This window comes from Grus americana, chromosome 4 (assembly GCF_028858705.1).
Source record: "Grus americana isolate bGruAme1 chromosome 4, bGruAme1.mat, whole genome shotgun sequence".
Lineage (NCBI taxonomy): Eukaryota > Metazoa > Chordata > Aves > Gruiformes > Gruidae > Grus > Grus americana.
The window spans coordinates 186,548-214,139 of NC_072855.1; the positions used below are offsets into that span (position 1 = coordinate 186,548).

The 27,592-nt window shown below is 63.8% G+C and overlaps 1 protein-coding gene across 3 annotated transcripts in view; it reads right to left on the reverse strand.

Moving 5' to 3' along the window:
• Positions 1 to 27,592, reverse strand: part of LOC129205808 (dedicator of cytokinesis protein 2-like) — a 76,945-nt gene that overhangs the window by 40,746 nt on the left and 8,607 nt on the right. For all 3 annotated transcript variants that reach the window (XM_054824050.1, XM_054824051.1, XM_054824052.1), the window contains 15 exons: positions 27,377 to 27,501; positions 26,724 to 26,822; positions 26,130 to 26,202; positions 25,121 to 25,224; positions 22,790 to 22,982; positions 20,336 to 20,433; positions 20,026 to 20,115; positions 19,346 to 19,446; positions 19,025 to 19,159; positions 13,102 to 13,213; positions 6,409 to 6,479; positions 5,722 to 5,828; positions 4,431 to 4,558; positions 3,633 to 3,704; positions 1,869 to 1,964 (listed from right to left, as the gene is read on the reverse strand). In XM_054824050.1, coding sequence (XP_054680025.1) covers positions 1,869 to 1,964; positions 3,633 to 3,704; positions 4,431 to 4,558; positions 5,722 to 5,828; positions 6,409 to 6,479; positions 13,102 to 13,213; positions 19,025 to 19,159; positions 19,346 to 19,446; positions 20,026 to 20,115; positions 20,336 to 20,433; positions 22,790 to 22,982; positions 25,121 to 25,224; positions 26,130 to 26,202; positions 26,724 to 26,822; positions 27,377 to 27,501 — 1,604 coding nt within the window. The remainder of the gene's footprint in view (positions 1 to 1,868; positions 1,965 to 3,632; positions 3,705 to 4,430; positions 4,559 to 5,721; positions 5,829 to 6,408; positions 6,480 to 13,101; positions 13,214 to 19,024; positions 19,160 to 19,345; positions 19,447 to 20,025; positions 20,116 to 20,335; positions 20,434 to 22,789; positions 22,983 to 25,120; positions 25,225 to 26,129; positions 26,203 to 26,723; positions 26,823 to 27,376; positions 27,502 to 27,592) is intronic.

Consider the following 27,592-nt stretch of genomic DNA (forward strand, 5'->3'; position numbering starts at 1 on the left):
CTGCGGCAGCTCGTCCCTTTCCCGCAGGCGCTCGTGGGACGAGGACGAGCTGTCAAGGCGGGGGCAGAGGAGGTCAGAGACCTCTCAGCGCCCAAGTTCCCAGGACAGGGAGTCTGGGGGTCTCCTCCTCCCAAATTCTGCTTCTCGCCAGCAGCGACAGGATGGACCGAGGCCGCCTCCGGCGTGGGCACACGCGTCTCTGGTCTCCCCAGACCTTCCTGGCAGCCGCAGCGGCTGGAGCCGCCTGGGCTGAGGGGCCCCAGGCACCGGGGGAAGGCAGGGGCTGCGGCAGCGGCACGGAAATCGTGAATGACCCTGGGAAAACTGCCAGACGGCGTTTCTGGAGCCTGGCAGGGCCAGCACGTGGGAAGGGGAGCAAGCAGAGGGACTGAGGCACAGCCAAAGGATCACTCCCCTTCTCCCACGCCGTACGTGGGGCCACGCTCCGGCACCCAGCGTCCCTCTGCGCCTGTCACAGCGCGCCCAACAGCTCTTTTTGCTCTCGCTTCCTCCGGCGCTGAATCACGCAGCCTGGGAACAAAGGCTAAAAGCAAGATGATACCAAATGCAACCCTGTACGCATCTCCTGCCTGCGTCACATCTCCTGCCTGCGTCGCATCTCCTGCCTGAATCATACCCCAACGCCGAGAGCCTGCAGTGCCCGCCCGGCACAGCCCCAGCGGCGCAGCTTTCGGCAGCAGAGCCGGGGGCAGCTCTGGCGAAGTGGCACTGCCGGCCACGGGGCTGCTGGCGCCTGGGCGCGTGCCAGGGGCTGCACCAGCCACCCCAGTAAAGCCACCCCAGGCCAGCAGAGCCGCTACTGGGAAACGTCTGACCGAGCGGGCAGAGGGCAGGCTGAGCCGGGAGCCGGAGGGGAGACCTCGCGCCTCCCCTGTCCCTGGGGGGTATGAGAAGGGGTCGCCGGGCAGGGAGCAGCGACGCCAGTGCCTCAGCGCGTCGGCGGGAGCAATCCCAGCGCCCAGGACGCTCGCAGACCAGGCACCCTCATCCGCCGCAGAGCAGGGGCAGGGCCAGTGAGGATAAAGCTCCCGCCCTGCCCGCCTCGGTGTAGTTAGGTCTTTATTAATGAGAACAAAGCGCTGGATGGCAAACCTGCAGGGTGATTCCAAGAGGGCTCAGGCGAAGGGCTGAGCTGCTGCTCTGGGTGCTCACACCTCCGCAGGCACAGCACACAGCACGGCACGGCGCTTCCCCGCTGCTGCACAGCCCCGACGCTTGCTCCAGGTTCCCCGAATACGGTCGGACCCAGCTCCTCGCCACCCTTGTCAGACCCGTGCCTCGCCGAGCGCGCTGGGTCTGCTGCCACGTCCACAGCAGAGTGCCCGTGAACCCACAGCTCTGTCTCCCACCTTTTACGATTCGATCATTGCGCCCGCTGCAGCTGCTCTGCGTGAAGCTTCGGCCGAGCAGCGCTCTGACCTGCCTACCCCTCCCACGAGAGGCGGGTGTCCCAGCGCGTTCCTCCCACGTGTTCTTGCCATGTAAAACTGCGATGGTTCACCAGACCCAGTCTCTGTTTTTCCGGAGAACACAGCCTAAACCCCTCATCTGCTTCCAAACGGGGCTTTCTGCATCACAGACACCCTGCCTGCTCCTTCCAACGCACCCTCTGCTCCAGACCTGCTCCTGGCACGGCCCCCCATCCCTTTTCGGCTTTCTCATGCATCCTGCCGCGTTAAATACCTGCAGTGCCAGCCGAGGAGCAGCGCTGGTCACCCGGTCCCAGACCCCTACACCAGCGATGCCTTTTTTTTTTTTTTTTTTTGCCTCTCCCGTGTCACCCCCAGGCAGCTATGGGAAGCGGCGCAGCCCTGATGTCCGGCACGGCGCGAGGCGGCAGTACTCACCCGCAGGGTGTTCTCCCGGTCCAGGATGATCACCCTTCGATTGACGGTGTGCAGCAGCCGCTCCAGGATCAGCTGGATGTGCTTCTTCACCTTCACCTGTAAGGCAGGAGGTGTCACGGCCCGAGCGCCTGGTCCTGCCTGCCGTGGAGCCGGGAGGGAGGGCACGGGTGACCGGCACCGGCACCGCAGCCGACCGCATCGTCCCTCCGGCACAGAGCTGGAACGTGGTCCCCAGCCCCTGCGTGCAGTCAGCAGGCTGGGCTGGGGGCACGCCGCCTCCCGGGCCACACGCGCTTGGCAGCGCCGCAATTACTGCGTCTCACCAAAAAAAGCAGGCAAGGAGGTTGCAAAGCGTTTGCAGTTATTCTTGGCAGAGGGTGTGGGAGCTGGGACCGAGGGCACAAGTTCCCTCTGCACCCCGCGGTGCCCCGGGCAGCGGGGAGGAAGCAGCTCTGCTCCAGCTGCAGGAGCGTGGCTGGCAGGTGAGCCCCAGCACCTCTGCAGCTCCAGCCGTGGGGGACCGCGGCCGTCGGACGAGCCCAGCGCCCGGGATCCTCAGCCGTGGGACCAGACGGCTCTGGTCTGTGGCGGCAGCCGGGCGGGAGCACGCTGCCAGGAGGGACAGGCTCGTGGCACCTTGGGAGATGGGAAATCACGAGCTGACTCTAAAGATTCGTGATTTATACGAAATAGTGAAATAAAAAACTTGTCCACTCCAGCACAGCAAGTACTGTGTCGCATAATCACCGCGCGGGGGGCTGGCAGCATCAGGGCGACCAGCTGGAGCTGGCACAAGGCGATGCCCTCCGGTGTAGATACGGGCTCGGGGTTTCTGCACAGCTCGGCCTCGTGCACCTCCCTGGCAAAGCCGTCACCCAGCCGCGTCTGCCCGCGCTAGCCAGAGCTGCCCCCCAGAGCAGCCGGTGCCGCAGACAACGGTGGGTTTCAGCTCACGCAGGGCTGAAACAAGAGAAGCGTCCTCACCCGTGAGCATCCTGACTGTCCTCTCCTTAAAGGCTATTTTAGATTTAAAAGTTAAGGCCAAATTTCAACCACAATTTCCAAGTTTTCCCTTCCGCTGCCCGGGCTTCCCAGCGCCACGGGAATTAAGCAAGCCACGCTCACACAGACACCTCGCCCACCCAGGACAGGGGAGCGCGCGTCTAATTCAGCTCCCACAGCGCCGGTCGCTGTGCTGTAGGTGTGACATCTGGACTTCCAAGGGGTCCCAGCAAGGGACCCCAAAGCACAGACCGGCCTAGAAAGGACAGAAACGGAGGAAGTATCCTGCAGCGCCAGGGCACAGATCCCTGCGCTTTCCCGAAACGTTGCGGGAACGGCCACCACCGGCAGCGGCTGCTCAGCGCCGCCACGGGCGGACTGGGGCTTGCGGGGAGAGGCGGCGATGGGCTCCTGGTGGCCCAGGGACACGGCCCAGTGCTAGCTGCAGAAAGGCAGGGGACCGAGGGCAGCACGAAGGCAACAGGGGGAAAGGGGGGCGGCTACCGAGGCATGGGCACGCCTGGCCCCCAGGTACATCAGCCTGGCGCCACAGCGACGTGACCCAGCACCGCACGCTGCTCGGGGCTGAGCCCATCGCTGCAGCATCCCTGCCAGCAGCCCAGCTCCATACATTGACTCCAGGTGACCGTACAGCGTTTGCCACCGTAGAGAGGTGCAGATAAGCCCTTCCCAAACGCCCAGGGGCACCTGGCTCCTTCCTGCCATCCGCCGAGTGCCGAAGCCTGCCGGAGAGGCACTCACCAGCTCTGCATCCCCACGGTCCTTGTGCTGTCCCTTGCCTATGCCGTGCTGTCCTCGCAGCTCCTCCGCTCTCTGCAACAAACGGTGCCCTGGGAAGTGGGGCTGATGCCCGGCAAGGACGGCCCCGGCCCACCAAAGTCACGTTTGGGTGGTCCCGCAGCAGGACCGTGCCGAGTCAGACGGCCAGCCCCGAGTTGCAGCCAGACCGGTGTGTTACTGTGATCTCTTGCTCTGGCAGCCGGCACCAGCAGGCAGGCTCCTGCAGGCAGCGCGGGGGGAAGGGGGTACGCGGGGGTCCCCGCCGCCTGGGCACGGTCAGCTCTCTGCTGCGGGGTGCTGGGCTGGACGCCACAGGACTTTGGCTCACATTTAGGGCCATCACTGCTAATTTTGGAGCGCAACGCTGCGCAGGGGCCAGCAGGCAATCGCTGACCGGCTGCCTTCTCCCCTGCCCTCGCCTTCCTCCTGGGACAGCGAGAAGCACGGCCGGCCGTGCCCCCCGCACCTTCGGGTCGGTGCATCCCTTGGGGGCCTCTTCCCCGCTTATGGGTGCTGACGGGAACTCGCCAGAGAGCGGCTGAGGTGGAAATCAAAAGGCTTTTACGCCCATCTCGGGCAGGTTCCCACTGGGATGGTGGGCACCAACAGCCCCCTTTGGCTGCGGATGGACCACGGTCAGTCCCGACCGTAGCGTGGCCATAACTTGCGCTTAGCTCTACTCAAAGGGGGTTTAGGCAGGCGATTGCCCAGGTGATTATTGGAGAGGGAAAAGGAGCCAGCAGAGAAGAGGGGATTTACCTTCTGGGCCTTGTACAGCACCTCCAGGATGTTGCTGAGCAGCTCAATGCAGGCATCTTCCTCCTCCCCCTTCTCGATCAGCTCCTGCAGGATGGGCACCGCCGTCTGCAGCAGCAGCTCCCGGCACTCTGTGGGGCGGACAGGGAGGCACGGGGCTGGCGGGCGCCGGCACCACCCCGGCACGGGAGAGGACCGGGCACGGAGGGGACCAACAGGACGGACGGGACCAGCACGATGCCCGGGCTGGGCTGCGCCCCGCACGCACGGAGCTGCCGGCTCCCTGCTCGGAGGGAGCAGGGGTTTGGGAAAAACATGAAATCCTGGTGGGAGGGCTCCAACACAGAGAATTCACTGCACCCTGGTACACGGCTGCTTACCCTCTCTGCTAAAATAAATAAACATAGAAAAGCCTCATCTGAACCTCTCTTGCTTCTGCTTCCACCGACGGACTTTGTTCTGCTGCTCTGCTCTGTTAAAGGTGTTTATGATTTAACTAAGCAGAGGAAGAGTTTTTAAACTGGACACCGTCTAGATAAACTGGGGTCTCTAGGCTGAATATATGAAAACCTGTGCTGTGGTTTGCAACACCACGCTGCGCTGACGGCCCCACGTTGCTGCTCATCACTACGACGGCACCTCTAAAGCGGGGGCAAGGGGAAGGAAAGTGGGGGAACACCTTTCCCTGCTGTTTCCTTGCCCCAAACCTCCTGCCGCACTGCCGCAGCCCTGGGCTCCGTCCTCTGCTCGCTCAGTGATCGCTTTTACAGGATTGCTTTTAATTTAAATGCCATCTCTATCTTTCAAAACCTTTTCTCCAACTTGTTGAGATTATTTTCAATCCTGAGTCTGTCCTCCAGCGTGCCTCCAGTCGCTTCTGCCTTACAGGGCAAAATTTACCAAATCTACTCTTTTTTCCATCACCCGGAGCACCCCTAAGAATACCAGAGTCACGGCAGGCCTGGGGAATCCTACCCAAGACGTCCCTCCAGTCTGACAGCAAGCCCCCGACGCTCCCTCCCCAACCACCACTGCTAAACCATCGTCACACCGGCCGCGCGTTGCTTCAGCTGCGCCGTGCCGCCCTCGGCAGCCTGGCAGAGCTGCAGGCAGCAGGAGGGGTTCACTCCAACAGCACCCGCTGCACCCGGCGAGCGGCTGGGCAACGCTCGGTTCCGGCACAGCCTCGAGGGAATTGCCCCCCGCCGCAGAGCCGTCCCCGTCCTGTGCCACGGCCCCGCCAGGAGAGCCCAGCGTGGGCAGTGCCGCCAGGACCCCCGCTGCCCCTTCTCACCGTAGCACTGGAAGATCTTGCTGTTGACGATGTCGGTCAGGGACTGCAGCTTCTGCTTCAGCAGGCGCTGGGGCGGCAGGTTCCCAACGAAGTCCTGCAGCAAGGCCCTGCCGTCCAGGTGAGAGGATTTAATGAGCGTTAAATGCTTATTTTGCAGTCCCGAGCAACGCAGCCCCTTTCCTTCTGCAGAAGACAAACGCAGCAGCGGGGGGAGCTGAGCACCGATCGCCCCCACGTTCCGGTCAGGAGGGGCTGCGGGGAAGGGGGCAGCTGCTCGACGAGGGCAGAGCTGTGCGGGGCAGGACGGTCCCGCTGCACGAAACGGCGAGGCAGCCCGTGCCCACCGCAGATGGCTGCGTGGAGACACCCGGCATAAACCCCTCCTGAATTCCCAAAAGGGACCCGGCTGGGACAGAGGGCTTCCAGGCTCAGCCCTGCCCGAAGTGCAGGCTGCTGCCAAAATTGAGCCGGTTTTGCACTAGGAAGGCGATAAGGAGGCAACTCCCAGGCATCAGGAAACCCAGACCCCTCCGCCTGCCCTCGGCTCGATGTCAGCCTGCGTCCCCGTCAGCAGCTCCGGGACAGGGGGGGTCGCTGCGGGATGGGAGCGGGGCAGAGGCGGTGGCTGCAGGCACCGAGCACGCCGCAGAGCAGGGCCGGGGGGGCCGGGGGCGATGGGGACCCTACCCCAGCGCAGAGGAGTCGAAGATCCCAAACACGTCCTCAAGGATGGAAGGCAGGTACTTCAGGGCTGCTCCCTGCAAAGAGACGAGAGCGCTGACCGCACCGGCCGTGCTTTGCCCTGCGCCCACGGGGCAGGAACGACGGACGGACGCTGCGTGGGCAGGGGGGTGACCCCTGGCCCCTCCTGCCTCCCCCCAGGCTGTGGGTGCTGAGCCAGCACCGTCCTCGTTCAGCCCCCCCATCTCGTTGAGCGGCGCTGCGCTCAGCCTGCCCCGCGGCCGTCCTGGGGAAGGGGCGTCCGGCCGGGAGCAGCTCCCTCCTGCCAAGCCACCAGCACCCAGCAACGCGCCCAGAACCACTACGGCCACGTACCTCTACCGTGGCCCATAAGCATAACTGCCTCCAGCTTTTACTTTGAAACCACGCGAGTTCCTACAACACAAACTGTGGTTCCTGGCTTGTGCTGCTTGTAAAACCCTCGAACACCGCTCCCGCCCGCCGGCACCCGCTGCTGCCGCGGCCGAGGCTGCCGGAGGAGCGGGGGTGCCCGGTGCCTGACTGCACGTCCAGGTCGGTTTAGAAGTGCCCGGACAACTTCACCCTAGACACATCCCCGGGGCACAGCGAGTACGGAGACTATGGGCGCAGGCTGGGCGAGCCCCTGGAGGGGTTCCCTGGGAGCACCCTGCAGCGGGACCGAAACCTCTGCTCGGCGCTGACCCCTTCCCACGTCAGGGCAGTAACAGGCAGGATGGACCCTCGGCCCGAGCCGGGACAGCCGGGCTTCTCCAAAGATCTCCAGGTGTGATTGAAAACCCCATCCCAGAGGCCCTGCGGCACGGAGCTGGCTCCCGCGGCGGCAGTCGCCCATCCCGCCGCCCGGCGCTGCGTTCCCAGCGAGCTCGGTGAGCTCCAGCGCCCTTCGCAGGATTTGGCTCCGCCTGCGGCGCTAAGCGATGCTCCGGCAAGGTTCTTCTCCCTCTGGGTTTGCAGAGCCTGCGATCGGCATCTCTGCCACCCTCTTCTAGCTGACCGAAATAGCGTCGCTTTTTGTCACACGCACCAGACCCTGAGTCACTTCCGCAGCCTTTGGCAAACCCTTCTCTGATACCTGTTGCAACGGAGGGCAGCAAGGCCGGGCACGTCATCCACCAGCCTCCTTCACGTCGCCTGCCCCTCCGGAAATTTCCGTGTAACACCTCTCTGCGTGTAAATCCAGGGACCGAGAGCCACTTCCCCCCGGGACCCAAAAGAAATGCCCATCCCAGCACGACGGTTCTCCATTTGTAATTCCTTTTTTTAGAACTGAGAAGATATATTATTAAGGAGATTAAAAGTAGTTATTTTAATAAACTTACGCAATGCTAATTTTAAATCAGAATGCCGTATGAAGTCAAACAGTTGTTAGTCTCGCCTATTATGTCAGTTATCTCAGTCAGTCACATTCGTAACTTCAAAAAGTAACAGCTAAATTTGAGATTTTTTTTTTTTATTAAACTCCATGCTTAGTAAAGCTGAACTGATTAACATTAATTATGCTGCCAGCCTTTAACTCTGAATTGATTGCATCCTCTCCACGACTGAGCCACGATCAATGGTCAGCCTCTTTGGGCTACAGTTAGCAAGGTCATCCGATTCACCTTTGAAAAACCAGGCTCATGCAGAATTTTTCCTGTTACAAGACTACTTACATATCAGCACCTACGTCCCAGAAAGGATTTCTTCCAGAAACTGGTTCTGGCTTTTACTGCGGCCCCCGAGGTAGCTGCCTGGCCCTGCAGAACTGACAATGCTGAGGACGAGCCGCCCCTCACTGACTTTTCGTGGCAGGAGCGTGCCAGCCTGGCCACGACACACGCACGGGTCCCATTCCCTCCGGCTGCACATCAGCGAGGTTTGTTCAAACCAGCCGCCTTGCCCCTGCCCTCGCTGGCGATGCTCTGGCACCGGGAGCCGGCGGGGCTGGACGATGGACGGCAGGCGTCCGCCCGCTGGGTCCGGTGGTCGCGGGCAGGGAGACGGCCGTCAGGGAGCCCGGCGCAGAGCGGGGACGGGCGCAGAGCCTGGTGGTCACCGGTCCGGGGCAGGACCTGCCTCTGGCGTGTGTGGCGGTGACCGTCACGCGTGACATCGCGTGGCGCCGGTGGCGTGCGGGCACAAGGGGAAGAGCCACAGCAACCTGAGAGAGCTCCGGCCGGGGACACTACGAGCACACCCTCGGGAAAAGGCAGCCCCCGACCCGGGCTGTGAAACGCAAGCGAAACCCAAATACTCCAAGGGGCCGCAGCGGCTGCGCCGTCTCCTCCGCTCCACCCCGTGAGCTGCGGTGAGCCCGGACCGAAGCCGAGGAAAGAGAGAGGGGAGCAGGTTGTCCTCCTGAGGGCATGAACAAGGGGAAACGTGCACCCGGCACAAGCGGTGACCTGCCGTCGCTGCGTGCCCGCCCGGGCTGTCCCCAGGCGCGGGACCCGGTCCGGGTGCCCTGAAGCAGACCGGGCTGGCAGCAGCGTGACGCTCCGCTCCCCCTCGCTCAGCGCTTCGGCAGCTGGCACGAGCCCCAAGCGTCTGCTTAAGTCCATACCCCAATCCCACCTCAAAACCCAACTTCTTTGGGTGCAGGGGAAGCCAGGGCTGCAGGAGGGAAGCGGTGGGATGAGGGAAGCTCTTCTCAAGGGCCCCGTGGCTATGGCGGGAGCGGCTGCAGCAGACGCCCCATCTCCCGGCCGGAGACGCGCCAGGCAGCAGCGCGCAGGGAGCCAGTACCTCGCACCCCCTCCGCATCGGGGGCACCTTCTGCCGGGGGTGGTGGAGGGGGCTGGCTGAAGCTCCTGCTCCCGGGCTGGGACCACGCCGTGGGTCGTCCCCGGCCCCCAGCCTGGCACCAGTAAGCGGAGCTAAAGGAGCCTCACCCTCCTCTCCACCGCTCCGACCGGCCACAACAGTACAAAAGCTCCCAGCCCGCAGCGGTCCCACGAGGACCCGCTCTCTCCACAGGAGAGGTGGCCTCTGCAGGAGTGTTGCAGCTAAGGAGCGATTATCAGCTCTGCCTTGGGCTGATCAGAAAACTGCAGCTTTAACGAAAAGAGCAGGGATGAAGCTGCAAAGCTTACGTCAGCCACTTTGGGGTACCACCTTCGGCTGTTGCATGGGAGCTGGCTGCTGCAGCTAGAGATGCCGGGGGCTGCAAGCTCTGCAGAGCAGCTACGAAATCCACCTAGAGAACAAGGGAAAAAAAGGTCTCTCCTCGGAGTACCGGCTCAAGACGTGCAGGAGTCCCCATCAGGGCTGGATATAGCAAAACCCAGCGGCTGGAGCCCCAGGAAGCGGTGCAGGACGCAGCACGGGAGCTGTGGCCGGGGCTCAGGACGCCGGGGAGCCACGGGACCCTCCGGACGGGGCAGAAATGGCGAGGCCAAGGCTGAGAGGGGAAGAGGACGAGACCTTGCTGGCTCACTGGCCCGCAGCGGTGCTTCCCAAGGTCAGGGCCTCGAGGCAGAAATGCTTTTATATTGAAATAACCTTGGACGGGTTTTTCTTCCACAGATCGGTACGGCTGTTTGCAACCTCGTGCAAACTCTCAGCAGCCACAGCCTGCTCCGAGGAGCAGATGCAGACCATCACAAGGAGCTCGACAGCTGCATCGCATGAACAAGCACTGCCTCTGCCCCGTTCACAAGATGGTTCCTCCGTCCAGAGCGACCCTGAGCAACCATTTCCGTTTCCTACCCCCCTCTCCAGATGAGAAGCGAATCTGCAGCTCCCTGTCCCACCTCCCTGCGCGTCTCTTTTCCTGGATGGAGGGGTCTGGTCTGGCCAGGTAGGTGGTTCCCCCCCGAAAGCTGCCCCATACACCTGGTCACCCCTCGCTGGGGCTTTTCCAGCTCGACCGTGTGCTCTGAAGCGTGGGCACCAGACGCAGATGCACCACGGGGACTCAGGCTGCGGCAAAGGACATTTTCTGTTTTCTTCTCGAGTCCCCTCCTGCTAATTCCCAACGTGGAGCGAGCGTTCCCTGATCGGTGCCAGGCACAGAGCCGAGGTTGCCGGAGCACTGTCCGTTCTAGCCCCGGGTCTGACCCGCCAGCGCATCGGCCAGCTCAGAGCCCATCACCGTGCATTTAACGTTAAGGGGTTTCTCGCTTTTAAGCCCATTTACTGATTTTCACTTCCACACTGAATAATTTTATCTGGGCACTCTCTCCCGCAGTGAAACACTTTGTCGGTGACGTGGGAGAAACCCCGTGACCGTAACGCCTGTGGAGCAGCAGAGCCGGCGGCGAGTGCCGAGGAGGAGACCCGGCTGACACCGCGCTCGGGACGAGTCGACGCCGCGCACTGCGATGCGGCTGAGCCCAAAGCCACGCTCAGAAATACCCAACACAAGCTGCATCCGCAAAATCAACAACTTTAAAGTTGGGAGGCAATGACCAAAAATGACCTGGGGGAGGTCAACGAGAACCCACCCTGATGCCGCCCCACTCGGATGGACGGAGCTCCCCGGTCTGCCACCTCCAAGGAGCCACCACCAAGCCAGCGGCCCGGTGACGAGGTCTCCGAGTCCAGGTATCCACACCCAGGAGAGAGGGGAGCAGAGGGAAAGTCTCTCTGAAGGCCCGCGTCCTGCTACGGTGCAGCACCGAAGCCCTCTGCAGAGCGTGGCCCCAGCACCTAGACCTGCTGCTCGAGACTCCAGCAATCCCCACGGAAGAGCCTGGGGGGGTTCCAAGGGGCCATTTCCCCTAAAGACAACAGCACAGATCTGCCAGGGCGCTTCCATCTCCCCTGCTCTCTCTGACAGAGTAATAGCAACCAGAAGAGGGATTTTCACAGGGAAAGCTCCCGCCTGGCAGCTGAGATCCCACTCACAGCAGAATTTGGCTGTTTCCAGGAGAAAGCGCGGTCAGACTCCGCAAACCTGGCAGCAGCGGCGGGCAAATCCCCGAGCCTCCTCCTCAGCTTACTGCGGGCTGCTCCGGGCAGCTCCCGCCGAGCCCTCACCCCAAACTAAGGGATCCCGCTCCAAAGCCAAAGCAATGCGATGGTACGTGAGGAAACACCATTTTCCAGCCTGCTTTTTAACGATGTTCGGCTGCTGCGCACACCCACAGTGCCTCGAGCGCCCCAGAGGAACCGCAGTAGTGCTGCGGCTGGAAAAATCGTCCTGCTGAGCCGGGCAGTGGCTGCCGGCCACGCGACGGGGACCGCCACGCGACGGGGACCGCCACGCGACGGGGACCGCCCGGACTCCCCCGGCACTGAGACGCCAGCCCAGCCGAGGTAACTGCGGCCTCGTCTTTTCCAATTACCGCCGTCTGCTGTAAGGCCGCAGCCTCTGGGCGCTCGGGGTGAAGCACACGCGTGTCTCCCCACGCCTCGGCTGGACACGCAGCGTGGCTGGATCCCGGAGGTGGCCTTCGTCCGCTCCTGACAGTCCTCCGCCTCCTCCCCGACACTTTGGACAGGCGGCTGGCGGACCTGGCTGCACCGTCTGTGCCTGGTGCGGACCCTGCCACGCCACGCGTGCCGTATGGCTCCGATTTGCTATCCCCACCGCCGTTCCTACTCCCAGCAACAGGGCAGCTGCAGGGATGCCTTTCCCGCTGGGACCCTTCCCCTCTCTGCTCGGGATGTGAATTGTTTTCTGCAGACCCCAACAAGGTGCCGAGTGACGCAGAAATCGCACAGGTGAATGCGCAGCAGCGGGTAACGTTGCACTGCAGTCTCTAGAGCAACGGTATTGAGATGGAAATCAGAATAATGATCCGTAGTTAGGTGGGAGGGGGGATAAGGCGGGACAGCCCTCCTCCACTCCACGGGGATAGCTGTCATGTTGGGCTTCAGACTGCTTTTTTCAAATGAGCGTAGTTTATACGGGATTATCTAAGAACGCCACGAAATAGCGCAATGCAGGAGCGGGAGCTGCCAGCTGTCCCAGGCCCCCGTGCCCCCCAGCCTGCCGACGAGGCCCCCCCCGCGCTCTGCAGAGCCTCTTCCAGCTGGGAGACCGGGGGTGCCGAGTGCGGCCCCATCCTGGCGCCTGGCACAGCACCAGAGCGAGACGGACTCAGCCCAGCACCGCCTCCTGCCTCCCCTCGCTAACCGACTTCGCAGAGCGCACGTGGCTCCGTCGCGCTCCCCGTTCAGCTCCCACCACCGGCACACCTGTGGCTGGAGGACCTCGACACCGGCTGCCGGTAAAATGAGGTCCGGGACGCAGCCGTGCCCGCGGGGACCCACAGCGCAAAGGGCACTGACTCTGCTCCCCCGGCCCCCCCGTGCCAGCCTGGGCCCGGGGTGCAGGGAGCGGGGCCAGCCCAGCTCCGGGACTGGGACGAGCCCCAGGAGCCCTCCTGAGACCCTCTTCTCCAGGCGTCGGACAGGCATGGCCGGGAGAGCGTTTGTCCGGCAGCACCGAGCTGCTGACCCAAACCCGCGCCACGGCCCTGGGCACCAGCGCAACACGGTGTTTGTGGTCTGGGGCCTCGGGGGGCTTTGCACCGGGGGGCACAAGTGGGGGTCCCTGGGGGGAGCGAGGCACCGCGCAGGGTGCCAGCTCCCTTTGACGTCCCGTGCACGGGGAGGTCTGCGCGCAGGACCGCCGGTGTCACCCCTGCACGGCGTCACCCCGCTGGGGTACCGTCCATCCCGCCGCGCACCAGAGCTGAGCCCCCCCGCAGCACCGGCACCCCGCCATACCTGGGAGAGCAGCGTGGGACCCTCCAGCGGGGACTTCATCAGCTGGTTCAGGGAGAGGAAGAACCCCTGCAGCGAGTGCTGGAACTCGGCCGTCTCCTTCCCCTCGTAGAGCCTGCAACAGCCAGAGTCACCGCACCGCCGCCGCACCGCGCGCCTTCCCCCAGGGACCGTGGGGGTCACCTGCGATCCCAATTAATTATGCTTCTCGGTGACCGTTTCCATAGCGGGGTCTCGCAGCGAGCCCCGGCACGGCCCCTGCCCAGCCCCAGGGCCAGCCGGAAGCAACGCTTCAGGTGTGCCGAGTTACCCACGTTAAAGACTGCTATCTGCTCCCTTGCGGCATTTATATACGCCACGTACACGTACCCACATATACACTCCTTTTTTTTTTAAAATAGACTCTTTTACATGATTTTATACACCGACGTCCTCTCGGAGGAGGTTAGCGCCTGCCCACCTGAGCGGGAAACCTCCTGCGCCCTCCCGCCTGGCCCCCACCCGCGTGCCCAGACACAGAACAAACCGAACGCGTGGGGAACCGCAGCCATCAGACGTGCAAAACTGCGAGAAAGTTTCAAAGCTGCTAATCAAACGCATCATCATAAGAACACAAGATTCCCTGTGAGAAACAGGTCGTATCGGAGCGAATCCCCCCACCCGTTGACACGGCGGATGAAGCAGCGAGCCCTGCCGGGGGGGCCGGGTGGGCAAGGGGGGATAAAACGCTGATCTCCCCACGGCCGCGGAGACAGACGCGTCTTCCAGCCCGACCTGACCCTCACCACGGCACCAAAACGTGTTTGGTTTTTGGTTGTGTTTGGTTCCTAATTGTGCGTACAGCAGCAGAACAGACAGGACCTGTCATTTTTCGCTTAACGGCTGTTTTTATTGAGTCACGCTTTCGTAAAAACTTTGCTGCTACGTTGTACGTAATTACAGTTGGATAGTTCTCCTTTCAAATTCATCTCTCCTATCTGGTAAATGAGCCCAAGGGAACACACAACAGACCGTGCCTTGGCAGCGGGAAGAAGCCTGAGGCATCTCAGATGTGCTCAGACAAACTTCGGCGAGCAGCGGCTGGCTCACAGCCCTCCACCCACTTCCAAGTCAAAGCACAGCTTAGACTAACCCCGGAAAGGCCCCTGCCTCCCGCCCCGCAGGTTAAGAGCTACTGAGCCCCCGGCAGCCCCCGTCCCCGCAGCCTGCCTGGGCACAAACCCCCACCGGAGGCCGGGCAATTTAAAGAAACCCGTATGTGTTAAAATAAGCAAAAGGAAACAAAGGTCCGCATCCAGATTTTACTCTCCCAGCAACAATGCCATGCAACGATCATCATTTGTTAGAGAGCTGTTGGATTTTTCACAGTCCCTCTTTTTAATGCACCTACCCACAACCGACCGGCATGGATTTTCCAGCTCACATCCACCGTAAACTCTTGCCTACAAAATTCTGCATTTCTATCTTAAAGACAGCATGCGCGACTACGACACGCTATTTTACAATTGAAAGATGTATTGTCAGCACCGGTTTCTGAACTTTTAAGTGTGTCATGACTTAAACAAGAGCAGCATAAAGCAGCCAGAGCGTGCAGCTCAATTAAGCCCAGATAACGGCTAATTTGCACTGCCGCAGCAGACATGGGTCAACGTGGTCTTTAATTTATCATCGATCTATTGGTTTGGAGATTTCATCAGGAAAACTGGCAGGTGGAGCCCACTCCTTGAGCCCAAAGCCTCTCGGGCGTAAAGACACCGGGCGCGCTCCTGCCCCGGTTCCTGCAGCTTCGGGCTCCGGCACGCGACCAAGCTCAAGGCGCGGCACAGAAATCTGGCGAGCACCGACAGCAAAGTGGCAGGAAGAATTATCCGGCCACCAGCCCACTAGGCTAATTAGTACGGACCGCAACGAAAGCCGTGCCGAACGTGATTTACTGGGCAGGGGTCAGCGCGGCTCTCGGGAAGGGACACCCTGCCTGCGACCCCCGGAGCTCTTCCGCAGGAGCCTCCAGCCAGGCGGTGGCTGGAGCCCCGCAGCTGCAACAGCCTTTGGGGACCCCGGGGACCCCGGAAAAGGCCCCGCAGGAGGGGGGGCCAGTGGGGACGCTCAGCAGCCACGGGGTCCCTGGCTGCACAAGTGACTGGCTAAAGCGGGGGGGGGGGGGCAAGGAGCCTGCCCTCGCAGGGGGCCGGGGCTGCCCCAGGGACAGGAGGGGACGAGCGCGGCCTCAGTGGAGCCCACGGGTGCTGCCGGAGCGGGGGGCTGGCTGCAGGAACCGGGGGGCTGAGCGAGGCTGGGCGAGGGGGCTGCGAGCCGCGAAGCAGGCGGCAGTGGAGGGATGGTGGGAGAGCAAGCCCAGCCCCCCCGCGCCGGCAGGAGAGCGGACCCCGCGTGGGGCGAGCCCCGGGGTGACAACAAGCGCTTTCAGGAAAACTTTCCCACCCTCGGTGGCAGCCAAAAAGCAGAAGCAGATGGAGGAACTGGCAGGGAGGAAGCAGCGAGTGGGAGACCGTGTCACCGCGCCACCAAAGCCCCAGCTCCCCCCTCCCCGAGGCGACGGAGCCACACGGGTGCCGGGGGGGGCTCCGAGGGGAGCCGGGGTTACCAGGGCTGGGGTGGGGGACAGGAGAGGTCCCCAACATCAGGAAGGGCATGGGGAGCTTTGGGGGGCTCGGTTGGTCCCCACGTGCCCCAGCACGGTGCGTGGCGCATTTCGGGCACAGAGCTCCCAGGGCCGGTGCCGGATCCGGCCCCTTCACAGCCCACCGTGCCTGAGGCAGGAGGGGGATCGGGGAGCCCTTTCCCCACGCCGCGGCCACAGAGCTGCCGAAGGGGCTGGCACGATGAACCTCCGGCCCCGCGCCGGCCGGGCCCCGCTGCCGCCACCCTCGCCACAACCTGGGGTACTCGTCCGAGCTACGTCAGCTGCTCAGCCGATTCCAGCGGTGCCACGCGTAATCAAATAGATACAGCAACCTGCAGTAACTTATTATAATTACAATCTAATTTCTTTAAATTATAGTCTGTGTACAAATTGTAGCACCGTTTAAAGTATTTAGAAGATCTGAGGAGTCCATGTTATTGCACTGTTAAGATCACTAAGATAAAGGGAGGATGACTAAAACCACTACATGTCTTCAGGGATGTCTTCATTCCAATGTAAACTAATTCGCAGGGCTGTTTGCAAATGCTCCATATAATTAATTTTCTCTGCCAGAAGTTCTGTAAGCTGGGGAATTTGCTCTGTATTTTCATACATGATGAGGAGGGAGATATGTCGGTCTAACGCTGGAGCACCCCGGAGCCCTGGAGCAGCAGCCCGGCCACGAACAAGACCCTGGGAAGGGCTGGCAGGCGAGCGGCAAAGACAAAGCGGGGGCAAAGCGGGGTCCGAGTCCCTGGGGACGCCGGAAACCCAACACAGCTCCTCACCGTGAGCGGGGCACAGAGCACCGACGGGGACGCCGACCCCCTCCCTGGCACCTCTGCAGGTGCTTGGGATTTCAGGTGGAGGCGGCAGACCGGGGCTCTCGCTCCGCTCCCTGGAAAACACCCGCTGCCGAACCGCGGCCCCGCAGCACGGGGCGACCCTGCTGCTTTCCCAGCGCAGGCAGCGATGCTGCGTGCAGAGGGACCTCACCTCCCGCCTCTCCCTTGGGACGCTTCGGCTTTCGGTGCCGTGTACTTGGAATGAAAGAGGAACATAACTCGCTTTTTCTGGTAACCGATCGGTCGTGCTTTCGGTTTTCCACCAGCCCGGCAGCACGGCCGGGCTCACCCACGCCTGCCCGGCAGGAGGGCCGTCTGGCCCCCCACACAGATTGGGACGGGAACCTCGTGTCCATGGGGAACAAGTGAAACCAGGTCCCGGGGGGGCTCTGACCTCATCCTCCGCAGCAACCAGGCGCCATCGAGTCTCCCAGCCCCTCGTGCTGCTTATGACGGAACCCCAGCCTGGTTTGGGTGGGCAGGGACCTCCCAGCCCACCCAGTGCCACCCCTGCCATGGGCAGGGACACCCTCCACTAGCCCAGGTTGCCCAAAGCCCCATCCAACCTGGCCTTGAACACTGCCAGGGAGCCAGGGGCAGCCACAGCTTCTCTGGGCACCCTGGGCCAGGGCCTCAGCACCCTCACAGGGAAGGATTTCTGCCTCACATCCCATCTAAACCGACCCTCCTTCAGTTTAAACCCGTTGCCACTCGTCCTGTCACTACAGACCCCGGTAAAAAGTCTCTCCCTCTTCCTTACGGCCCCCTTCAGAGCTTGTGCGGAGCAGGGGGACGAGCCACTGAGCCAGGACAAGTGGGGGGGCCACCCAGGCACCCCCTCCCCAGGCACCCCCTCCCCAGGCGCCAGGGCAGCACCGTGCCGTCTCCGGTTTTGCTGTGGCGCAAGGGCCCCCCCGAGACCGCACACACGCTTTGCATTGAAATTATCTGAAAGGCCAGGGACCAGCTGAAGCGCGAGAGCAGCGGGACGAGGCCGGAGCTGCAGAGGCAGAGGGTGCTTCGTAGGAACCCACCGGCGCCAGGCTCGTGTCTTTGTCGCTGCCGTGCCGGGGTGGTCCTCGCACAGCCCCGCTGCCCAGTGGCTGTCAGCGCGCCTGCCGCCATCCGCACCCGCTAACGGCCACGTCCGCACGGAGCGGGGAGGCTCGCAGGCCACGCCGTCGGCAGAGCTGGGGGTGCCGCGGGGGCAGCGCGGAGGCCGACGAGAGGCTGAGACGGTCCGAGCGGAGCGGAACGGTGCTGCACAGCAAGAGGAGCCTCGCTGAGGGCGAGCGCAACGTTGTCCTCTCCAAGGAAAAATCCGCTACAAAGCTCCCGAGCAGCACGGGCCGGGCAGGCAGAAGCTCCCCGGGAACGAGCAGGAAGAGCGAGGCTGGACGCCGGGAAACCTTTCCAGCCGCCGTGCCGGCTACGCAGGGGAGCAGGCTGCCCGGGGAAGTTTTGCCGTCTCCGTCGTGGGAGGTTTTTAAGAGCACGTTGGAAATACCCACCCGGCGGGGCGGCTCGGGCAGGGGCAGAGCCAGCGCTGCCTCGGGCAGGAGGTCACTGCAGGTCCCTCTGCCCTTGTTCACATGGCCTTTGGGTCAGCCCTGCACAAAGCAGCCGGGCATTGCTCAACGCCACGGCACGTGGCCCGACCACACAGAGATGGAGCAAAGCCTCCGGCGCGATGGGGAGGGACCGTGGGCTCCACGCCGGCCGACTGCAGCTGGGGCTTGTGGGCAGCCCTGCGGCTGCGGTGCCAACGCCGATTATCACCAGCACCTCGCACCGAGGCTCTCGATCAGCACACGCGCAAGAGGAACCAGCAGCAATTAGCCTGACGGACAGCAAACCGCAGGCTTGCTTCATGCTAACGCGGGTGCGCCGCCTCAACGACGACGTGCTTTGCAAACGCTGCAAAACGCCGCGTCGGCCAAGGAGCGGTTCGTGCGACGGCACCCGTCCTGCCACGGCCCCTCACGCCACAGGAGCTCTCCCGCCCTGAGCCACCCGCACCAGACCACAGCCGCTCCAGCAGCAACCAGAGCACAGCGCGCAGCAGAAAACTGCCAGAAACCTCGGGGAGAGGAAGCGCGGTGGCGGAGGAGAGCCTGGCTGGGGACCAGCCCACACAGCAGCACGTCCACAGCGTGCCGGGAGCCGGCAGTGCCGCCCCTGGGTGCCGCATCCAACCCAAGCAGCTGGCACCAGCACCAGGCAGGTCGAGGTGCCGGTGCCGTGTCCCCGGGGCCAGTGGTCGGCGCTGACACCGCTCCCGTGGCCCAGGGACCCCGTGGGAACCCTCCTTTCCTCCCTCCCGCAGACCCCATCCCCAGGGGCCAACGCTGCAGCGGTGCTGGTGACACGCGGTGCTGGCGTAGCAGCCCGGCACAGCGCGGCACCTCCTCCGGTGGAAGCAATCGCTGGTACTTACTGGGCAAAGAGGTGCCGGGAGCGGACGATGAACTTGAAGACGTACTCCAAGGCCTTGAAGGTGCGCATGAGCGGCTCGCAGGGCTCCCCGCGGCTCGCGTGGTCCACATACTGCGTCAGCACCGAGATCAGCTTCCTGCAGGATGGGGACACGTGTGGCCAGGGCTTGGTCGGCTTCCCGGCTTCGGCCAAGAGCCTCTGGGGCTGCCGCTGAGCCGTGCCGCGCTGCCGGCCAGGCACTCCCCGTGCTCCGGCCCCGTCCCTCCCCGCTCCTGCCACCCCAGCCCCGTCCCTCCCCAAGCCGCGGCCGCCGGGTACGCACTTGTAGGCGAGCGTGGCGCTGAAGTGCTGGCGGATGTAGGCCTCCAGGACAGCGTTGAAATGCTGGAACTTCCTATCGGCCACCAGCCCCACAATGAACACCTGGGGGGAGCAGGCAGCGGGCACGGCTCGGTGCGGTGCGGGCAGCAGGATGCCTGGGGACAGCCGGGTGCCCGCAGCCGTGGCCAAAGCGGCATTGACCCCTTGTGGGGGCTGCTGGGGCCACCAGAGCCCCCTGCGTGCCCACCCAGCCTGCCGGGACAGGCGGACGTCTGAGGCAGAAAGCCCAAAATGAGCCCCGAGCCCAGCGGCCGCAGGACTCTTCACGGCCAGTTTGCATGGAGCTCGCACCATCATCAACCCCAGGTGTCCACGAGAGCCACCCCGACCCTTCCCTGGTCCTGCCGCCGGGGTCACTCTTGCCTCAGTGTAGGAGAAACGCCTTTAGGCCCGGCTGGAATTGTCCCTGGAGGGACAGCGTCCCCGCAGAGCCACAGCCCTGCCCCGTGCCGGGCTCTACCCACGCCAGGCCCCGCGGTGGAGCCAGAGGCGCTGCGTGGCTCCGAGCACGGCTCGTCCGGTCAGATCGGTGAGCCCCATCCCAAACCCGCCCCAGTCTGACCTGGGCCTATCCTGCACTGGTCAGCGGGGTCAGACCCACGCTCAGCGGGTCCTGCTTACCAGGGCGTCAAAGACAAGTGTGTCATAGACATCCGTGTCCGAATTCTCCATCATGATGGAGAACAAGGCATCCAACGTGTCCTGGAGGAACTGGGGCAGACAAGAGGACTGTGAGGGCTCGAGCGTTAACTCCCACCATCGTCCCGGACCCACCTCAGAGCGCGGGAGCGACCTTCCTGGCCGACACTGCCACCCCCCCGGGACCTTTCACATCCCTCTGCCCCCCCAGGAGCAGCCGTGGGGACACGGCCAGAGACGTGAGCGCAGGAGCAGGGAAGGGAGGAGGCGGGAGGGAAGAGCCCGGCCGTACCTTGATGACCTCCCCTCCGTCCACGTTCATCAGCTTTTGGAGGTTCCCGGAGAGGAGGCTGGGCTTGGAGCGCCACTTCAGCAGCCCCAGCAGGTTGACTGGGTGGGAGGAACGGGACGGTCAGCACAGCTTCGCCTGCTGCCAGACCCCCAGGCACCCCCAGCCCACCCTCGCCGCCCAGGGCAGCCGGATGCAGAGGCCCCATCCCGGGGAACGCGGTGCCGCTCGCTGCTGGCCCCACGGGCAAGTGTGGGCAGGCACCGCCGTCCTCTTTACACCCCCGTGGGAGAGAAACAGAGACCCGACACAGCAGGACTCGGCACCGGAGCTGTGGCTTCCCCACGAACCCCCAAACCTTTCGGAGAGGGGCCGTGGGTCGCCGTCCTCCCCCCAGCTCCCAACTCGTGCCCTCCACCAGCCAGACCGTGCCGGGGCTGGGACCCAGTGAGGGTCCCCGCGTCCCTTGCGGCTCCCCGGCGCCCACCCAGGTACGGGGTACCTGCCCCACGCTCCCGGCCGCACCGCCCACCCACGGCAGCTGCGTGCCGACCCGCCGGCGCTGCTCCGGGGAGTAGCCGCGGCACACGCGGAGCTCAGCACCGCACCAGCTGGTGATCAGCACGGCGCTGCCAGGAGCCGCCAGGACCCCCCGACCTCCGACCCCCTGTACAACTGCGGCTCAGCACAGAAAGCTTCCTGGCTTCAGTACCGTCAAAGCATAAAACTCGGCTACCTAAGAGGTTGTTACTGTAGAAGCTGTAATTGTGCTGCAGGAGGGGAATTAACTGAGCAGCAGCGGCCCCGAGCCCCACTTGCACTGAACCGCAGCGGCCCCAGACCCTGTCAGCGCGGCAGCGATGAGTCACCACGCGTCGCATCCCCCGAGCGGCAAGGCTGTGGTCCCCGAGCCCTGCGCCGGGGCTGCGGTTTCCCCGGCTGCGTCATTGTGCTTCAGCAAAAGCAGGAGAAAGCGTTTCCACCCGCCAGCCTTGCGGTGCTGCCGGCGGGGAGGGAACCCGGCTTTCCCGCTTCCCCTGGCCAAGCACCGCTGCCGCTCGCCCCCCGAGCGTGGCATCCGCCGGCTGCCAGTGCGCCCGTGCGGCGTCGCACTCTCCAGGCAGTTGGAGACGTTATCTCCAGGCGTTCGTATCGCCCGCCCCGAGGGATGGGCAGCCGCGGCTGCGAGGCTTTCTGCAGCGACGCAGACACACGTGCTGAAAACACGGCCACGGCACGAGTGCCGGCACCGCCACGTAGCGCAGCACGGTTAGACCGGTTACGGCGGAGGTGCAGGAGCGTCCGTTCCCCTGAGCTGGACGCCAGCGAGGACGCACGGACAGCGCGGCCCCTTTGGCCCTCCCTCCCTGCAGGGCCGGCACCCGGCTGCTCGCTGCCGGCCCCGCTCTCCCCAGAGGGGCACGGGCAGTTCGGCAATGGCCAGCGCTCGCCCAAGGTTGCCGACACCTCTTTCTTCCGCCACCTCCCAAAACACTCTGTACGAGGCAAAATCCCATCTGCAAACGCCGGCGTGCCTGCGCTGAGGTGGCTGCGCTGCAGTGAGCCGGGCGAAGCACCCCGGGCTGGGAGCCACGCTAGCTAACCGAGGGCAGGGCTGAAAACGGGGAGTCCCGAATCCCACCCTGACTTCGAAGGGCCCAGGGAAGGTCACGGAGCCCTCGACAGCAACGCTCAGCAGCTCGCTCCAGCTCCCACATCCGAGACAGCGGCTCAGTCCCCCCCGGGGAAGAGCAGATTATTGCCATGTGCAAGGGTTTGCACCAGCCAAGAAACTGCAAACTACCCGCAGCCACGCCGTGCCCCCGAGGTGGGACAGCGCCTGGAAACGCTTGCAGCCTGTTACTGTTTGTTCTCATTCCCTCGCCTTGGAAAACTAATCTGCTAACTCAGGAGGGCTCAGGAAACAGATAAGCCAAAAGACAACCTTAATAAAAGAAAGAGAAGAAAATGAGAAACTCTCTGAATTGCAGCCCGGAGCTATCGACCCGGCAACACGCCAACAGAGCCTACAGCAAACCGCGTCCAGTCCGAGCGGTGCGGCGCCAGGGCAGCACGGCACAGGGCAGCGGGGCAGCGAACCCGGCTCGCCGGGGCGGCAGGCAGGGCAGCACTGTCCCGGCCGCAGACATTCCTGCTCGCTGCCACTCCTCTCCAGGGGACAGCGGCCCCCGAAGCCCCCAGGACCACGCTGCCCCCCGAGCCCGCACCCGCCCGGAGCAGCCTCGGCAGTCCTGACCGTGGCAAAACGGTGATTCAGCGCTCGCCATCCCGGATCTCCCCGCGTTTTTGGCACGCTGTCCCAGTGCCGTGTGTGACGGGCACGGGCCCCGGTCCAGCTGCCCGCAGACAGCAGCCGGAGAGCCGGCCGTTGGGAGAAGCGCGGTCTGGCGAGCGTGGGGGCACAGCCCTCCACCCCCACGCAGAGCCGGGACTCACCGTTCTGGGTCAGCTTCGTGGAGCAGACCAGCGTCGAGATTTGGAAGCTGTCCCGGGCCGACACGGTTAAGACCGACGTGCTGCCTCCGCTCACGCGGAAGGAGGAGCCGGAGAGGATCTTCATCTCCGACAGGTTCCTCATGGAAGGCAGGGTCAGGTACACGCCGGCATCCTCCAGCTTCCTGCTGTCGCCCTGCAAGGCAGAGCACGGCTCACGCCGCGAGCCCCAGGGGACAGGGCTGACCCGCGGGCTCGGTTTTGACCCCACATCAAGTCCCCTGCACAGGCGACGCTGTTCTGCACAGCGGGGAGGGCAAGGAGGTCAGCAGAGCCACGCACAGGTAACGGTGGCTCCCACCCAACGGCATCGTTACGGCTTGGCAACCTCCGGCTCACGGGAGTCGCTGGGATGGAGGAGCCGGCCCAGGGGAATCTCTGTCCGCGCTGCAGAGCCCGGCGCAGGCAGCACAGCGGGCTCACCCAACATTCATCTCAACAAAGCATCCAACAAAGCTGCTCCCTGCAGGGCCCCGCGCTCAGCTGGATCAACCGACCGGGAGAGACACTGAATCCGGGCCGGTGCCACGCAGGGAGGACACGAGAACCGGCCCGGTCTCCAGCCCGACGGGACGTTTCGTGCCTGCACGGGCACGCCGGGGTCTCTCTGCACAGCGGCAAACCAGCCTATTTCTTTGTGTCCCCTTCTCGTAAGTTGAGGAATTATGATGATGTTACATTTAGGAGGACTCACTGGGGTGACTTCCCAAACGATCCTTCCAGAGTCGTTAGCAAGACCAGAACACGGTGGGTGCCCAGAGCCCAACGGATACACGATGGCTGGCTGCAAGCAGCAGCTGGGGGTCCCGGGGCAGGACCCCCCACAGCCCCCTGCCCCGCGGCCAGCACCGGGCGAACGATGGACCACAGCCACGCTGCCCTGAGCTCACGAGCGCTCGCTTGTGGCTTCGCAACAGGGCATTGGTCTGTCCCTGCCTGCAGCCCTGCGCAATAAACTTCTTTTCTGCCGAAGGTCAGACAAAGATGGCAAAATTGTTTGTTTGTTGGCTTTTCTCTCCACTGAGCGTACTGACGGTGTCCAGCTGACTCGCGGGAGGCACTGCGCTTCTTCGAGGGCAGCTAAGCCCTCGTAGGGTAAACTGGCTTAATTTCAGATGTTCCTTGACCAGCATGAGATCAAGAGGTCTGAAGAGCTAAAAGCACAGAATTCACATTCCTCAGGCAAAGAAAGATAAAAGATGAAATAGGTTCTGACTCCCAGAATCAAGCCCCAGTGTTTGCCGGGAAGAGCAGAAGTCAGCCGGGGAGAAGGCGAAGCGGAGCACGACGGCTTTCGCTCGCTCAGGGGCGGAGGATGCCGGTGAACACGACGGTTCAGCGAGGGCAGCAGCAACCCTTTAAGGAGAGGACGCATCCAGGAGGGAAGCGCGCAGGGTTTCATCTCGCTGCCCCGGCCGGCACCGGCAAGTCCCGAAGGCGCTGGGTGCTCCTGGCACCGCGCGGGCTGTGGAGGGGACAGTCCCCCGGCTGCACAGCTGCCACAGCAGGCAGGAGACGGGTGTGCTCGTCCCAAAAAAGATGCAGGACTTGGGAAGGGAGATGGGTCTACGTTGAGTAACTGTGGTCACGTCACCAGGAACAGCAGGGAAAATTGGAAAACTTCAGTGAAATACCAGGGCAGCCCAGGGGCTGAGGTGGGAAGGTCATCCCTGGGGAAGGCTGGAGCTCCGCGGCCAGCGAGGAACACTAAAGGGGTGCTGGCACACAGAGGACGCGTCCTGAGCTCGCCCTTGCAGCGGGGACCAGCTCGCACCTCCCGCTCCCCTGGCCGCAGCCAGCCCCAGCCCGGGAGAGGGGGACCAAGGCAAGGGGGGGGGCAGCGCGTTCATGGGGTCTTTCACACTCCGGTGTCAGAGCCGACTGCGCTTTTTCCAAACGAACAGTGAATTTTCCCTCTCTCCGCTCTCTCAGAAGAAAAAACAAGCAGTTTTAGGCAGGAAAACGCTGGTGAAATCAGGTAAAGTGCAGCAAATATCTTCACGGGGACATTCCCTTCCAAGTCAGACACATTTAAGTTACCTTTTTCTAAACAAAACTTGTCATTCGCGAGGGAGCAGCGCAGACATTAGAGGCACCGCGTGCCGAGGACAGAAAGGACGGGAGGAGGGGCTGGAAACCCTCCGGGGGACTTTGGGTACGTGCCACCAGCACGGCAGCTCCGGCAGGGACGGGGACCCCAGCCCCGCGCACCAGGAGATCTGCCATCCTGCAGCCTCCCCGCGTCAAGGGTGGGTCTGCCCGGCCCCCCCGTACCTTGTACAGAACCAGGTCGTGCTCCCCGTCACGCAGCGTGGTGCCGTCCGGTTGCATCAGCTTCACGAAGGCCATGGAGAAAATCCGCTCGCTTTTGTCTTTGGCTGGGAGAGACAAACACGGGGCGAGGTGACGCCGGCTCAGGAGGAGCCCGAGGATGCACCGGGCAGGGAAAGGGCAGCTGCAGCCGGGGGCTCCTGCCCTCCCAGCGGGTCGGGGAGGGGGCTGCCGGGGAAACCGCGTTTCTTTTCCCGGAGCCACAGGACGTGCCCACGGGCAGTGAGACCCCCCCAGCCCCTCCCGGGCACTCGGGAGAAGCGGCCGCTGCAGCCATTTGGGAACCTCGGCCAGGGAAAGAGGGGAGAGACGGCAGCGACGAGCCGATGGGCGGCCAGAGGAGCCACCGGCCACCCGCACGTGCTGCCGGGGCAAGCGGCCATCGGAGAGGCACCTCTGCGGGAAGGAGAGGGGTTTGGGGCAGGCGGGGCGTGGGGCACGCAGGGCTTGGCTCGCGCAGGATCAGACCGGCGAGCAGCAGCCTCCGGTGCAGGTCTCTGCACGGCCCTGGGGAAGTCCCCACGGCCGCAGGACGCGCCGCACCGCGTGCGGTTTTCAGCTCTGCGAAGGCACTGACAGCAGCACCTCTGCTCCGGGAGCAGCCCGTCCTCCTGGCCACACGCTGCCGCCAGCCGCCACGGGACGCAGAGCGGGTGCTGCGGGGAGCCGAGCACAGGCACCCGGGGAGCAGCCGCATGCGAGGGGCAGCGGTTTCCCAGAGGTCTGCTGCCCACCGCGGGCAGAGCAGAACGGGGGGGGACAGCTTCCTTGCTCCCACGGGTGAATCCAGATTTCACCGCATCCCTGATGATTCCCCGCACGGCGCAGGATGAGGGCCGCTCGGGGGCCCTCCTGCTCCTGCACCCCTGAGCTGCAGACAGCCCACCTCCATCGATGGCAGCCCTCGCTGGGAACGTTAGCGGAGGAAGACGTGAAGAAAAAAGACACTTACAGTCGCTGGAGGAGCGATGCCGGAAGGTGAATCTCAGGTGGGTTTTGTGGACGTCTTCAATGGGAACAGCAATCTGGGGGAGAGAACGTGTGCCCGCGTGAGGACAGGAGGGCACGGGCTGAGCGACCTGGCTGGCCGAGACCCCCTGTGCTCGGGCAAAGGCTGCGCTGAACCATCGGTTGCTTAAATCCAACCCACGGGCTTTCCTTTCAGTTAACGGGGCTGAACTGGAGACGCAGGTGTCCGGGCAGGGCTGGCGGTGCACGTCCGCGGGCCCGTGGGGAGAGGCAGGAGCGATGCAGGAGGGCCGCTGGCGATGCAGCACAGCCGCCGGTGATGCGGGACCTGCTGCAGGTCGCCCTGGGTCTCCAACCAGGGGCCGAGCCGTGACACCGGCAGCATCTCCTGTCCTCCCCACGTGGGGAAGCTGTGGACTTTGCCCCCGAAAAGCCGGCCCTGGTGGGGTGTCCCGCCCCAGCGGCTCAGTCCTGCCGTGCGGGAGGACGGGGGGGTCGCAGCCTCGGGGGGTCGCAGCCTCGGGGGGTCGCAGCCCCAGTCCCACCTCAGTCCCCGCGCCCCGGGGCTCACACAGACCTTCACCGTCTCCATCCACCGCTGGTGCCGCTGCTGGTAGTAGACCACAGAGCGGTACTCGCTCGCCGGCTTGTCCCCCGCGCCGTGGTAAATCACATTCTGCAGAGAGGGCAGCGGCAGCAGAGATGCCTCGTGGTCAGCTCCTGACATTACTCGTTACAGATCAAATAAACTCGAAGCGCCAAAGAATTTTGCATCCCCTGCTAACCCAGGCGATCTCCTGAGCAGTCCAGCCCCCCACGGCAGCCCCCTCCTGAGCCCCCCCCAGCACCGGTGCCCCTTTCCAACAACCCAGCCGGTGTCTGAGCCTCCCCCCGTCCCCCCGCCCTCCTGGCAGCCCCCCGGCTCCTTCCCCCTCCTGCCTCTCTGGGGCACCAAGGGCTGGGACGCCCTGCGCCTGGGGGCCTCCGGGGGTGGCTGGGGGTTCTGGCTGTCCCCAAAGGACGATGATTTTCTCTCTCCCTCCCCACCTCTTTTCCAAATCTTTATTCTAAAAGGCAGCTTCAGGGCTCCAGCTCACCAGGAAAAGAGGCTACTCCAGCTGGTTCACGCCAGCACCGACACCGGCACACCGCGGAGCTGCTGCCTCTGCGCGAGACGGGGCGACGCAGGGGACAGTCCCTCGCCCCGGGCTGATCCAGTGCCTGCCATACCTGCACCACGCTGCCCGACTCGTCGCAGACGCACACCGTCACCTCCACGTTCTTCTGTGTCTTCTTGTTCCCCTTGTCAAACTCGCCCTGCACCAGCGTCAGGTAGATGTCGTTCCTGACGTCTCCTGTGGGGACAGCCCCGTCAGCGAGGCCGGGGTCTCCCCTGCAGCAGGGCACCCCGTAACCCCACGCTGGGACCCCCAGAGACCATCCAGG